Raw genomic sequence first — 14,848 nt, forward strand, 5'->3', positions numbered from 1 at the left:
TCATCAAAAACCGATGTATGGTTCTTGAGATAGCAGTGGAACAGTCGGACACACATACACACACACATACACACATACACACATACAGACACACTAACTGCAAAGACTCCCATTTTGTGCTTCGCACATGGGAGTCAAAAAGGAATATCTAAAACAAAACACAACGCAACTCCCCACCCCAAGCAAAAACATTACAGTTACATAGCCAGAAACACACAAATTTGTACTGATTACTATTTTTATTTGTTTTCATAGCTCAAAAATAGACAGGTATAATAATATACGTGTAATACAGGATATCAGGATAGAATATATATTTCATCTATTTATGAATTGATGATTGTAACATTATGATTACGAATAGGTAAATAACATAGTTATACCATACCTACAATAGATTTTAATTCAATGTATGACTGTAAGAAAAATTGGTATGTTTCCCATAGATAAATTCAAACAATTTTAGAGTGACATTTCGTACATTTTTTGTATTTTACTATTAATTCTTGGTTCATTTTGAACCATACAGCATAATTCTCATCTTGAATACAATTATTGAAAAACAAATCATGTGGTTTTATATTGTGAATGATGACAACAGTTGATTGAAAGGAGAAATGCTTGGAGACGTTTTATTCTTTAGTTTTCTTGATATAGTCATCAATGACCTGTTCCAGTACACTTATTGATACAAATCCACAACTGAGAAATGCCTCATGAAAATCTCGCACATCAAATCTCTCACCTGTGTGGACAAAATATCAAATTAATAAAAGTGTATTCACTGTAATTCTGCAAGAAAAATGTCATTATGTGATTCAATGTCATTTCAGCAGAAAACACATCTCAGTAATTTTGTTCCAATGCAATATCAACTGAATAATATAATAATCATTATAGATATGGATGCTCTCTTGATTTTTTTCAAGTGTTAGTATATGTAATAAAAATAAATGGCAAACATTTTCTAAATACATTTTAAAATTTTTAGTAATTTTTTTGAAAACATCTTAATATACTACACTTACTAAAAAAGTATTAATGACAGAGATAGCATAGTACATGTAAGTGAAATATATTTAAATATAAACTTACCAAGTTCTTTTTGAGCTTTTTCTCTCAATTCTTTGATTTTCAGTTCACCAATTTTATAGGCACAAGCCTTAAAGAAAAATATTAAAACCCAAACTATAACAACAAACTTATGTAAATGCTTATATATAGACAGGTATCTTGAAAAACACAATTAAAAAATATTGTTAATATTATTCACAAACAGCAACAAAATCACAAAATAATGTTAATGAAATTGAACAATTTTTCTATTCTCTAGCATGAAAATATCTTGTGCACCTCATGACAACTTATCTGAACTCGTTGCCCAACTTTAAAGACCAATGATGATTGGTTGCCAGGGTTTCAAATAACCATTGCAAATTGATAACACATTGCCTGTTGTCGTCGTTTCTTTCACTCATTTTGACTATATGAGGAGACTTTTAGCAGGTGATGTGTTACTGTGGATGCGTGAATGAAAGGAACACCTAATTACCATCATCGTCAGCAAACTTGCTAACGAGTCGCCTGTGTTGATGTCTGGCAATCATTGTCAATTTGAAACACTTTGAGCCACTTCATTTTCAAAAGGAGGCAATGGTATTTACTGAGAGGGGCACACTCTGAAGTCGTTACTTTATGCACAATTTTCGTATTATTTCTCGTTTTGCGCTATTTTAAATGTAATACAATTACAACAACTATAACAATTACTATGGAAAATTCATTCATATACCGATTGTGCCTTTCTATCAAAAGTATCTTGACCTCCAATTGAAAATGGGATGCCCTAATCTGATAATGATCTCCAAACGCCAGTTTGAATCAACACAGGCGATTCGTTAGCAAGTTTGCTGTCGATGTTGGTTTTTTCATGCAAGAATGCTAAATCTGCTTAATTTCGTTTCAGCTGCATTCAAGTTGCATTTGTTGTACAGATTATTAGGCTGGGAATGTTTGGTTTGTTTTCATTGCTTTGTTAGAAAATCTGAAATTTGGGTTTCATAATTTTTTTTTAATGTTTGGCATAGATGCAACTACACTGTATTTCACTATTAAAAGTGCATATAAGTAAACAGTTGCATGTATAGTATACTGAATTACTAACATAAGACTTATCTTGATTACACCTCTTTCATTTACGCAAGTGCATACACTTGTATGTTAGTTGATGTTCAGAACTACCAAGTAAATATATAGCCAATATAAAGTATTCACCTGCCCAGGCCATGTAATGTATCTATCAATTTCCGTTCTAACATTATGTTTCGCCATTGCTGTATTTTCATCCATGTAATCCACAGCCTTGTCTCGACTCCACCCCATGTAATGCATTCCAGTGTCCACTACCAGACGACATGCACGCAGGATCTCCATCGAATAGCGACCAAACCTACAAGGTCATATTTTCATATTAATATGTTGTTTACAATAAATATCAGCAATCTGTGGCTATTTGTGGAGGCTCTCAGCAGTAGATGTGCTAAGTATTAAATGAACATCGAGTAGGAAATATTAGCAGTATATGGTGTGCAAAGTCTTGTATACGTCACTGAAAGACATGTGATTCTGTTCAAAATTGAATAAATTGGCTTAAATATTAATTCAAATTGAGAATCATACAGCTGTGAGCATTATTCATTGATTGCGACAATAATTGTAAGTGATCAGAACATAGTCGCCTGGCAATATGAATTATTGTTATAAAATGTTAACATTTGTGCAAAAATTGAAATAAACTGGAAGTGCCTTAAATAAAATTATTATTATAATTATAGGTTATTCACCATAACGCCATAGTTACAGCGTGTCGTAATTTTGCAGGATTGTACTGGGTATTTGCATCCTACCATATTAGGAAATGCTAATTCCAAATAGGGAACAAATACGTGTGCAAGTGTCCTCAAATAATAAAAACAAACATGGCAGCCCTAAGGGTACTTTATTTGAAATTTCACTTGCACATTTCATTCATAAAAATAGCATGATGTATCCTTGAGAGAAAGACAGACAGTACGTGGTCGCATCAACCTCCGCTGCATGCCAGTGATACATTGTACTGTCTTCCTGTATACTTTGCGGTATCCTTGTTTACTATTATTATAATTATAAAATGAGTATATTTACAGTGAATAAGGATCGTCTTCATAAAGTCCCAATTCTTCACCAAGATATTCACTGTACAACCCCCAGCCCTGAGAATATAAAATTGAGTTACTCCTTATCACAGCACCTATAGTGGCTACAGATGTTAATTATAATTTAAATTGAGAAACATATCAAAATTAACCATCAGCTCAAGGAATACCAGGAATGTTGTGAGAACATTATCTTAATTCTGAAGAAACTTTTATGATACAAAAACAGTATAGGCTTTACTGCTCATTCCCACATTGTATAATATGAAGAACACTTCCCACTGACTTGAAAAATATTACAAGCAGTTAGTTGGCTGAAATAGCTCTGTTGTTTCAAATGCATAATGATAAAGAAATACCAAATCAATCAGTCTAGCTACATGTATTTTGAAGAAAACAACAATATTGCTATTCACTATTATAATGATCTGACAAAGGGAATAATCAAATTAACCCATCCAAAATAATCCATCTAAAGTACTTACAAGTTTATCAAAATTGACAAACTTGTGGTTTTCGAAGAGATATTGAAAATATACTTTTTACCAAAATATTCATTTTCAAAGTACATATATATCTTTATTCATTAATTTAGCTTTGTTCTCTTCTACATGTGTAGAAACCAAAAAAGAATTGTCAAATTTCCTTTAAAGAGGAAATATTCTATTCCATTCTATACATCAATTTTTAACCCAATCGACCTGACACATTTCAGGAAGAAGTTGAAAATATCAAGAGTTTACATGGAAGCGGACACCAATGATGGACAACTGGTAAGATAGCTGTGCTCAATACTTGACAGCAGCATAAAAAAGTTGATGTGGACATTGTATAATTATGTAATCATTCAGGGCCACTTTTCTGTATTTTTCGTCTAAATTGGATTATAATATTCTGTTGGATATGATTTCTCATAAGCTGTACAAAATGCAAAGCCTTTATGCTTACAGGTGTCAGTTAACCACAATTTTCAAAAGGTTACACCAACTCAGTCCTTGACATGTTTAAATTACAATGCAATGTTTATAAAACAGGGCCTTGCACTTGGTCTGCTTGCTCCAACTTAGTAATAGAAACCCAGTATTTTACAGATCATACTTCTGTGAAATACTGCAATGTTTCTGACAGTTAGTCGTTTTTTGATAATCTGCTCTTATTTAATTCCTATATTTACAATTGCCAATCACAATAGTGAACTATAGAAAGATGTAATGCATATTAGAAACACCAAGAGAAATGTAGATTTGCAATTATAAACCCAGAATGTTGGTCAGAGTCAAGTAAATTGCATCAGGAGTGCTAGCATATTAGAGACATGTGTGAATTTGAAAAAATAAACCAACAGCCGTGACATTTGGTAACATTATCAGAAATGGTATCATAACAAGATGCAGCAAAACACATGAACCACCATTTTGTCACACTGGTTTCATGCAAGTAAAAATTTCACAGAAAATCTAAAAACAGTTGGTGAATTGCTAACAAATTATAGCACAAACAATGCAATGAACAATGGTACATTTAAAAAACATACCTCAATGAATGCAGTGTTCATACCAAATCGTGAGGGTGGTTCATAGTAATGACGATCTTCTAAGAACCGTCTAAAACCTGGCATATCCCTCATCTCAAGACTGTAAGCACCTTGTAAATGATGTCCTGGTTCGCCTTCATGTAAACTCAATGCGATCATTTCATACTTTGGTCTAACAAAAAGAGACAGGTAAACTCAATGCCATCATTTCATACTTTGGTCTAACAAAAAGAGACAGGTAAACTCAATGCCATCATTTCATACTTTGGTCTAACACAAAGAGACAGGTAAACTCAATGCAATCATTTCATACTTTGGTCTAACGCAAAGAGACAGGTAAACTCAATGCAATCATTTCATACTTTGGTCTAACACAAAGAGACAGGTAAACTCAATGCCATCATTTCATACTTTGGTCTGACACAAAGAGACAGGTAAACTCAATGCCATCATTTCATACTTTGGTCTAACACAAAGAGACAGGTAAACTCAATGCCATCATTTCATACTTTGGTCTAACACAAAGAGACAGGTAAACTCAATGCCATCATTAAATACTTTGGTCTAAGACAAAGAGACAGGTAAACTCAATGCGATCATTTCATACTTCAGTCTAACAAAAAGAGACAGGTAAATTCAATGCCATCATTTCATACTTTGGTCTAACACAAAGAGACAGGTAAACTCAATGCCATCATTTCATACTTTGGTCTAACACAAAGAGACAGGTAAACTCAATGCCATCATTTCATACTTTGGTCTAACACAAAGAGACAGGTAAACACAATGCCATCATTTCATACTTTGGTCTAAGACAAAGAGACAGGTAAACTCAATGCAATCATTTCATACTTTGGTCTAAGACAAAGAGACAGGTAAACTCAATGCCATCATTTCATACTTTGGTCTAACACAAAGAGACAGGTAAACTCAATGCCATCATTAAATACTTTGGTCTAAGACAAAGAGACAGGTAAACTCAATGCCATCATTTCATACTTTGGTCTAACACAAAGAGACAGGTAAACTCAATGCCATCATTTCATACTTTGGTCTAAGATAAGGTGTCTTATGATGCACTATAATTAGGAGGATATGGAGTCTTGTAATGCATTATAATTAGGAAGATAAGGTGTCTTGTAATGAACTATAATTAGGAAAATTAGGTGTCATATGAAGCATTATATTGAGGAAGATAACATGTCCTGTGATGCACTATAATTAGGAAGATAAGGTGTCCTCTGATGCACTTTGATTAGGATGATAGGGGATCTTGTTATGTAATATAATCAGCAAGAAAATCTTGTAGTGCACTTCAATTAGAAAGATAGGGTGTCAAGTAGCCTGACATATAGGCCTGAGTGTCCCGACCTTTTCAGGCTAGGTGTCATGTGATGCTCAGTGATTACAAGTGTCTGTATTCTAATTTCTAAATTGACATCCTTAACTGTTTCACCACCTGTTTCCTCTTTTGATCACAAATTTGCAAAATAGCTCTGTTTATAGTCTGCACTTTCCATCAGAAGATTGAGACAAAAATAGCCAAATTGTTTGAGTAAAAACTGAAAATTGGCTCCAAAATTAGGGTTCATTTCCTGAAATATTGAAAAATATAAGAAAAAGTGCAGAAAAATTTGGGCAGGGATGTCTGGTTGTGAAAATGTTAAGCTTACAGATTAATTAAATAGTAGTCTACACTTGCGTTTTAAATTTTAAACTACAACCATAAACAGTTGTCATTTTAACCACATCACTTTCACCAAGCTACGTAATTTTTAAATCACAGAACCAGTTCACCAGTAGAAGGCACCACTTACAGTAAGAATGTAACTTTAATGTGGAGATGTCAGGATTCCTGGCCTCCAGCACTGAATCAGGGCTTGAACTTGCCTTGAAGCCAATAGGGTTTGCCTTGGTGCCCTTGTACAAATATAGATTTGCATTGTAATATTCATATGTGCTAAAATAATGTTATCAAATTTTGCCTTCAAAATGGATACCCTCTCAACACTGAAGTTCAAGTCCTGCTGAATGATACGCCAATATATGGAACCATATATTTTATTCTGTGTAATATAATTAGCAATGTTGAATATGAATGAACAATGCTGCCATCACCTTAATAGTACTGCCTGGTTTTCACATGATATGCAAACAGCTGAAGGGCAGGTATATGTGCATGATTGCTGTATAAATACATTATGAATGCTAGAAACAGGATGCAATTTTTTTGTGGTGGATTTGGATCTCAGTATACGAGATGCAAATTGGCATGCTGTATTATGCAGTAAAAACTTGCTCATCCCACTTCCCTTCACTCTGTCATTCAACAAGAATATGGAACTAAAAATTCATCTATTTATTGCTATGTTGAAGTCTAAGTGATGATATATACAGTTAGTTTTAATCTAGTCATGTGATTGGCTGAAGCAAGGTCATTTGGCACTAGAAGACCTCTGATCCGGCCCGAAACTGAATAAACTGGCTCAAATATCTAACCGAATGAAAATCACACAACTGTAAGCACTATTCATGGTGATTGTTGGTGTATGATCAACGGATGGAAATAAGGGGAACCTGGTACAAGTATTAATACAAATTATTATTGCCAAAAAATGTTAATATATAACTCCCGTGAGGAACGAGCACATTCTTAATAGTAAATTATGACCCCCTTAAAATGTATTAGAATAACAGTTTACACATTGTCAAATAAAACCAAAAGTTTATGGAAATCATAATCTAAAGCAACACAGTTAAAATCTGGTATTACCGGTATATTTTCAGAATTGTCACATTATTAAATGGTTTTTAAAAAATGTTGGGAGAATTTGAAATTTACACATGGCAATGTGATATAAGTAGCTATTTTGTAGCATATTTTTTGTGCAAGCAGGTTATAAACAGTACACTCTGGTATTTGATAGTGGATATAGGACATTTCTGGGAAAAATTAGCATATTTGGCGGGAGATAATAACCGAGCGTAAGCAAGGTTAATATCTTCCACCCAGAATACCTGAGTATGCCGTTTATAACCTCAAAATAATTCATACCTCAACACAGGCATTATACACAGAGAATGATGAAGGGCAAGCATAGCACTTTGTGAAGTCTTTATGTCGATAACATGATGGTAGTGTACTTAATATAGCACTAGATATGTGAAAATGATGACCTGGTTCACATTCATGCAGACATAAAGCAACCATTTCAAATATAGGCCTGAAAAATTGAGATCATGTATTACATTATTATGTTGCACTCTGTGTCTTTAATGCGCTTTAATTAGTAGGATAAGGTGTCTTGTGATGCTCTATGATTAAGATAGGGTGTCATGTGATGCAATTCAATTAGGTAGATAAGTTGTCTTCTAATACACTATGATTGAAAGGATAATGTATCTTGTGAAGTACATTAATTAGAAGAATAGGGAGTTGTGTGATGTGTGGTGCACTATAATTAGAAGGATAGGGTGTCCTGTAATGCACTGTTATTAGAAGGTTAGGATGTCTGTAATGCACTATAATTAGGAGGATAGGGTGTCCTGTAATGCACTGTTATTAGAAGGATAGGATGTCTGTAATGCACTATAATTAGAAGGTTAGGATGTCTGTAATGCACTATAATTAGAAGGATAGGGTGTCCTGTAATGCACTATAATTAGGAGGATAGGGTGTCCTGTAATGCACTGTTATTAGAAGGATAGGATGTCCTGTAATGCACTATAATTAGAAGGATAGGGTGTCCTGTAATGCACTGTTATTAGAAGGATAGGATGTCCTGTAATGCACTATAATTAGAAGGATAGGGTGTCCTGTAATGCACTATAATTAGAAGGATAGGGTGTCCTGTAATGCACTATAATTAGGATAGGGTGTCCTGTAATGCACTGTTATTAGAAGGATAGGATGTCCTGTAATGCACTATAATTAGAAGGATAGGGTGTCCTGTAATGCGCTGTTATTAGAAGGATAGGGTGTCCTGTAATGCACTATAATTAGGAGGATAGGGTGTCCTGTAATGCACTGTTATTAGAAGGATAGGATGTCCTGTAATGCACTGATATTAGAAGGATAGGATGTCCTGTAATGCACTATAATTAGGAGGATAGGGTGTCCTGTAATGCACTATAATTAGGAGGATAGGGTGTCCTGTAATGCACTGATATTAGAAGGATAGGATGTCCTGTAATGCACTGATATTAGAAGGATAGGATGTCCTGTAATGCACTATAATTAGGAGGATAGGGTGTCCTGTAATGCACTATAATTAGGAGGATAGGGTGTCCTGTAATGCACTGATATTAGAAGGATAGGATGTCCTGTAATGCACTGATATTAGAAGGATAGGATGTCCTGTAATGCACTATAATTAGAAGGATAGGGTGTCCTGTAATGCACTATAATTAGAAGGATAGGGTGTCCTGTAATGCACTGATATTAGAAGGATAGGATGTTTGTCTATAATGCACTATAATTAGGAGGATAGGGTGTCATGTAATGCACTATAATTAGAAGGATAAGGTGTTCTGTGATGCACTATAATTAAGAGGATAGGGTGCCCTGTAATGCACTATAATTAGAAGGATAAGGTGTCCTGTGATGCACTATAATTAAGAGGATAGGGTGCCCTGTAATGCACTATAATTAGAAGGATAAGGTGTCCTGTGATGCACAATAATGTAATTAACTGTACCGGGTATTATAACCAAATTAAGAAGATTGTATAGCTTTAAAGTTACATGTACAATGTACAATATCCAATCTTTATTAACACTTAACTCAACTCAAAGGAAGAAAAATGGTTACAAATAAAAAATCATAATAAAAATATAATAAAATATTATGGTTATTATAATATTGGAGAAGAGACAGTGCAAACACTAAATAAACTGATACTTACTGATTAGTGACATTGTTACAATTGACATAGAATGTTCCTGGTCTACTGCCATCTTCAGATGGTGCATAATAATAGGCAGCTGGGGAGTTCTTCTCTTTCTCAGGAGTGGCTTTTAGTCTAGTTAACAAACACAGTAAATGTACAACATCCAATTCATTTTAACACTTAACTCAACTCAACTCAGAGGAAAAGAAATGGTTACTATAAAAAAAACAGAGCATCAAGAGTTATGGGAACAAGAACTAGAAATTGGTAAACTTCACTGAAATAGACATGGATTGTTTAGTACCTGTCGATTGTTTTTAAAAGAAAGCTAGGATATTACCTTGGTGTTTGGGAAGGAGACAATGATTGTCATGAGAGTTATGAAATAAAGGGTGGTGATGTTAGACTTTGGTAATGTGAGAATCCAATGAACATAAAGTTCAATTTCAAGAACTTGTTGTGTTTTGACGATAATTCTTTTTGGTGAACTATTTGTGTTAATAGTGGCGTTCACTTAACAAGTTTGGCATGCCTGAGCCCATGCTAACCACTGTTTCCTCCCTTGCAACGCAATTGGGTCTATCTGATATGCAAACATACGAGATTAGCTTAAAACTGAACACAACTGATGTTAATGGACATATTATATACAGATTATTCCTTTTTAATACATCCTATAATAAACACTAATAATAAATACAAATATTTATTGCATTTTCAGAAATACAATTTCCATTGATGGACAGCAATAAAATATAATAATAAGATATAATACATAAAATACTAAATATATGACTTTATTGACACTATCTTTGATACTCACTCTAGTGCTAAATGTGGTATGTTCTGGAAGAGTCTTGGTAATAAAGGTCTTATTTTATTGTTGACTATGTCACTATATCCAGCCATCAATTCGTCCTGGAAAATAAACATAAAAAATTATGGTAAAAAAAACACTAAATTATGCATAACTATTAAAAATAATACATCTATTACAGAAATAAACACTCCTTGTTCTTATTTAATTGTATATATTGTTTTTTCAAATATTTGGCAAATTGCAATTTATTATATTCATATTACTTTCTAAATCTGGCCATCTACTGAAAAATTAGGCTCACCTTATTTTTGTAGTAAAACTGCTCATCTGATTTCAAAAATTCTAGGAAATCATTGAAATTCCCTTCAAATCCAACTTTCTTTATAACCTGCAATTAAAGCATAATACATCTGGCAAGAAACCTATTACAAACAACAGTTCAGTCAATTCTGAATTTACTCTCTCCGCAAGTCTGCAGGATACTTGCTATTTGTGAGCATGTATGTCAGGATGTTAGGCATGATAGATACATTACTAAACATTATGATTTGCTGTATGTATCATGATTTCCAATATGGCAAGCTTCTTTCATGGCTTTTGCGACGATTTAATCGTCAATTAAAATTGTGTGTCTCCGGTAACCCGACCAACTGATATTTTTGGGGAAATTAGAATTTTTTTTTTTTGCACATATTCTCACTTTTTTGGACCAAAAAGTATTTTTTTCCCAAAAATTTCTCCAATTTGCTGTAATTAAAGCATTATCTTCCATTTACTTTTTCACAATGCATTGCGAAACAAGAAAATGCGTTCTTTGTTGACTTTGACATCTGTTAGCAGGGTTACTTGAAATGTAACTTTGAACATGGCCATATTTTGATCATTTATATCAGGCATTTAAGAGATTCATTCCTACCTTGTCCATATTCTGCCTGATTCGGGTGACCTCCTCTATTCCAATATCATGTACACGTTGTGGAGTTAAATCACATGTAATATGAAATTTTAGAACTTGTGCATAATGTTCTTTACCATCAGGCAAAGTTGAACATCCAATTTCTGGTCTCAAATGTTTCATATATTCCTAAATAAACATGAGAGTAAGAATACTAGACAACTACTAATCTGTTAACAACAATTCAAGTTATCTAAAATGTTTCTAGCTTGTATGTATGCATACAAGAGAGTTAATTCTGATGTGAACACTGAAATACACGTGAACAGACTAATAATTCACTGATCATAGCAACAGGGGAAGGGTACAAGTGTGAAGTTGGTGTTGAATTGGGAGAAAGCTGAATTCAAATTGTACTGTTACATTTAGGCAATATAGACTTTAAGGTTGTGTTTCTGTGACACAAAAATCTTGGTTTTTTTATCACAAGGATAAATTTGAATACTAAAACTGCTGCAAACTCATGAATTTTATGTGTTGAATGAAAGAAACTCAACGATATATTAGTAGGCGATAAATGAATCTTTAAGGAATCATGCAACTTTTGTTTTGAGACCTATATCCAACTTGATGCCATTATACTGCAGCATGATAATCAAGAACATAAAATAAAGTCCTTGCCTGAGAGAGGAATGTTCTCAGCTTCACAAATGAATTCATCACATTTTCTTTGATCAAACTCAGACCATGGGATTCCAACTGCTGTTTCCTGTCAAACAAAGTTAGAGATATTTATTTCATAATTAAGTAGCCACAAAAAGAAATTTATAGCTCCTATAACTCATTTGCATATTCAAAAAATATCAAGTTATTGTCCTCAATTAGATTAAATACACATAATTTGTGTAAGAAAAGTACAGTCTTCTTGGGGTTGGCAAGACATTAGATTGTACATTGATTGACCAGACTTTGTGTTTTATGGCTTGCAAACAAATCAAATCTGTTCAAGCCAGAAATATTACATCGAAACAGAGATATAAGGATCTAACTCCTTTAGAGATGTAAACAAAAAGTTGTTTTCCCCTAGTTATAGTGTATTCAGTATTAAACATAACCTCACCTTCTGATAAAATTGTTTTCCCCTAGTTATAGTATATTCAGTATTGAACATAACCTCACCTTCTGACAAAATTGTTTTCCCCTAGTTATAGTGTATTCAATATTAAACATAACCTCACCTTCTGATAAAAGTTGTTTTCCCCTAGTTATAGTGTATTCAGTATTGAACATAACCTCACCTTCTGACAAAATTGTTTTCCCCTAGTTATAGTGTATTCAATATTAAACATAACCTCACCTTCTGATAAAAGTTGTTTTCCCCTAGTTATAGTGTATTCAGTATTAAACATAACCTCACCTTCTGATAAAAGTTGTTTTCCCCTAGTTATAGTGTATTCAGTATTAAACATAACCTCACCTTCTGACAAAATTGTTTTCCCCTAGTTATAGTATATTCAGTATTGAACATAACCTCACCTTCTGACAAAATTGTTTTCCCCTAGTTATAGTGTATTCAATATTAAACATAACCTCACCTTCTGATAAAAGTTGTTTTCCCCTAGTTATAGTGTATTCAGTATTGAACATAACCTCACCTTCTGACAAAATTGTTTTCCCCTAGTTATAGTGTATTCAATATTAAACATAACCTCACCTTCTGATAAAAGTTGTTTTCCCCTAGTTATAGTGTATTCAGTATTAAACATAACCTCACCTTCTGATAAAAGTTGTTTTCCCCTAGTTATAGTGTATTCAGTATTAAACATAACCTCACCTTCTGATAAAAGTTGTTTTCCCCTAGTTATAGTATATTCAGTATTGAACATAACCTCACCTTCTGACAAAATTGTTTTCCCCTAGTTATAGTGTATTCAATATTAAACATAACCTCACCTTCTGATAAAAGTTGTTTTCCCCTAGTTATAGTGTATTCAGTATTGAACATAACCTCACCTTCTGACAAAATTGTTTTCCCCTAGTTATAGTGTATTCAATATTAAACATAACCTCACCTTCTGATAAAAGTTGTTTTCCCCTAGTTATAGTGTATTCAGTATTAAACATAACCTCACCTTCTGATAAAAGTTGTTTTCCCCTAGTTATAGTGTATTCAGTATTAAACATAACCTCACCTTCTGACAAAATTGTTTTCCCCTAGTTATAGTGTATTCAATATTAAACATAACCTCACCTTCTGATAAAAGTTGTTTTCCCCTAGTTATAGTGTATTCAGTATTAAACATAACCTCACCTTCTGATAAAAGTTGTTTTCCCCTAGTTATAGTGTATTCAATATTAAACATAATCTCACCTTCTGATAAAAGTTGTTTTCCCCTAGTTATAGTGTATTCAGTATTAAACATAACCTCACCTTCTGATAAACATTGTTTTCCCCTAGTTATAGTGTATTCAGTATTAAACATAACCTCACCTTCTGATAAAAGTTGTTTTCCCCTAGTTATAGTGTATTCAGTATTAAACATAACCTCACCTTCTGATAAAAGTTGTTTTCCCCTAGTTATAGTATATTCAGTATTAAACATAACCTCACCTTCTGATAAAATTGTTTTCCCCTAGTTATAGTATATTCAGTATTAAACATAACCTCACCTTCTGATAAACGTTGTTTTCCCCTAGTTATAGTGTATTCAGTATTAAACATAACCTCACCTTCTGATAAACATTGTTTTCCCCTAGTTATAGTGTATTCAGTATTGAACATAACCTCACCTTCTGATAAAAGTTGTTTTCCCCTAGTTATAGTGTATTCAGTATTAAACATAACCTCACCTTCTGATAAAAGTTGTTTTCCCCTAGTTATAGTGTATTCAGTATTAAACATAACCTCACCTTCTGATAAACATTGTTTTCCCCTAGTTATAGTGTATTCAGTATTGAACATAACCTCACCTTCTGATAAAAGTTGTTTTCCCCTAGTTATAGTGTATTCAGTATTAAACATAACCTCACCTTCTGATAAAAGTTGTTTTCCCCTAGTTATAGTGTATTCAGTATTGAACATAACCTCACCTTCTGACAAACGTTGTTTTCCCCTAGTTATAGTGTATTCAGTATTGAACATAACCTCACCTTCTGACAAAATTGTTTTCCCCTAGTTATAGTGTATTCAGTATTAAACATAACCTCACCTTCTGATGAAATTGTTTTCCCCTAGTTATAGTATATTCAGTATTGAACATAACCTCACCTTCTGACAAAATTGTTTTCCCCTAGTTATAGTGTATTCAATATTAAACATAACCTCACCTTCTGATAAAAGTTGTTTTCCCCTAGTTATAGTGTATTCAGTATTGAACATAACCTCACCTTCTGACAAAATTGTTTTCCCCTAGTTATAGTGTATTCAATATTAAACATAACCTCACCTTCTGATAAAAGTTGTTTTCCCCTAGTTATAGTGTATTCAGTATTAAACATAACCTCACCTTCTGATAA

The 14,848-nt window shown here is 33.2% G+C and overlaps 1 protein-coding gene across 1 annotated transcript in view; it reads right to left on the reverse strand.

Moving 5' to 3' along the window:
* Nucleotides 1-220: 220 nt before the first annotated feature.
* LOC102808491 (uncharacterized) overlaps nucleotides 221-14,848 on the reverse strand; it is a 31,710-nt gene continuing 17,082 nt past the window's right edge. Inside the window, exons 6-15 of the mRNA XM_006825717.3 lie at nucleotides 12,014-12,101; nucleotides 11,354-11,521; nucleotides 10,739-10,825; nucleotides 10,441-10,535; nucleotides 9,633-9,749; nucleotides 4,729-4,900; nucleotides 3,184-3,251; nucleotides 2,275-2,449; nucleotides 1,096-1,162; nucleotides 221-745 (exon numbers count right to left, since the gene is read on the reverse strand). Of these exons, the coding sequence (XP_006825780.1) occupies nucleotides 633-745; nucleotides 1,096-1,162; nucleotides 2,275-2,449; nucleotides 3,184-3,251; nucleotides 4,729-4,900; nucleotides 9,633-9,749; nucleotides 10,441-10,535; nucleotides 10,739-10,825; nucleotides 11,354-11,521; nucleotides 12,014-12,101 (1,150 nt within the window). The 3' untranslated portion in view covers nucleotides 221-632. The remainder of the gene's footprint in view (nucleotides 746-1,095; nucleotides 1,163-2,274; nucleotides 2,450-3,183; nucleotides 3,252-4,728; nucleotides 4,901-9,632; nucleotides 9,750-10,440; nucleotides 10,536-10,738; nucleotides 10,826-11,353; nucleotides 11,522-12,013; nucleotides 12,102-14,848) is intronic.

The sequence above is a fragment of the Saccoglossus kowalevskii genome, chromosome 17, assembly GCF_978046115.1.
Source record: "Saccoglossus kowalevskii chromosome 17, keSacKowa6.1, whole genome shotgun sequence".
Taxonomy (NCBI): domain Eukaryota; kingdom Metazoa; phylum Hemichordata; class Enteropneusta; family Harrimaniidae; genus Saccoglossus; species Saccoglossus kowalevskii.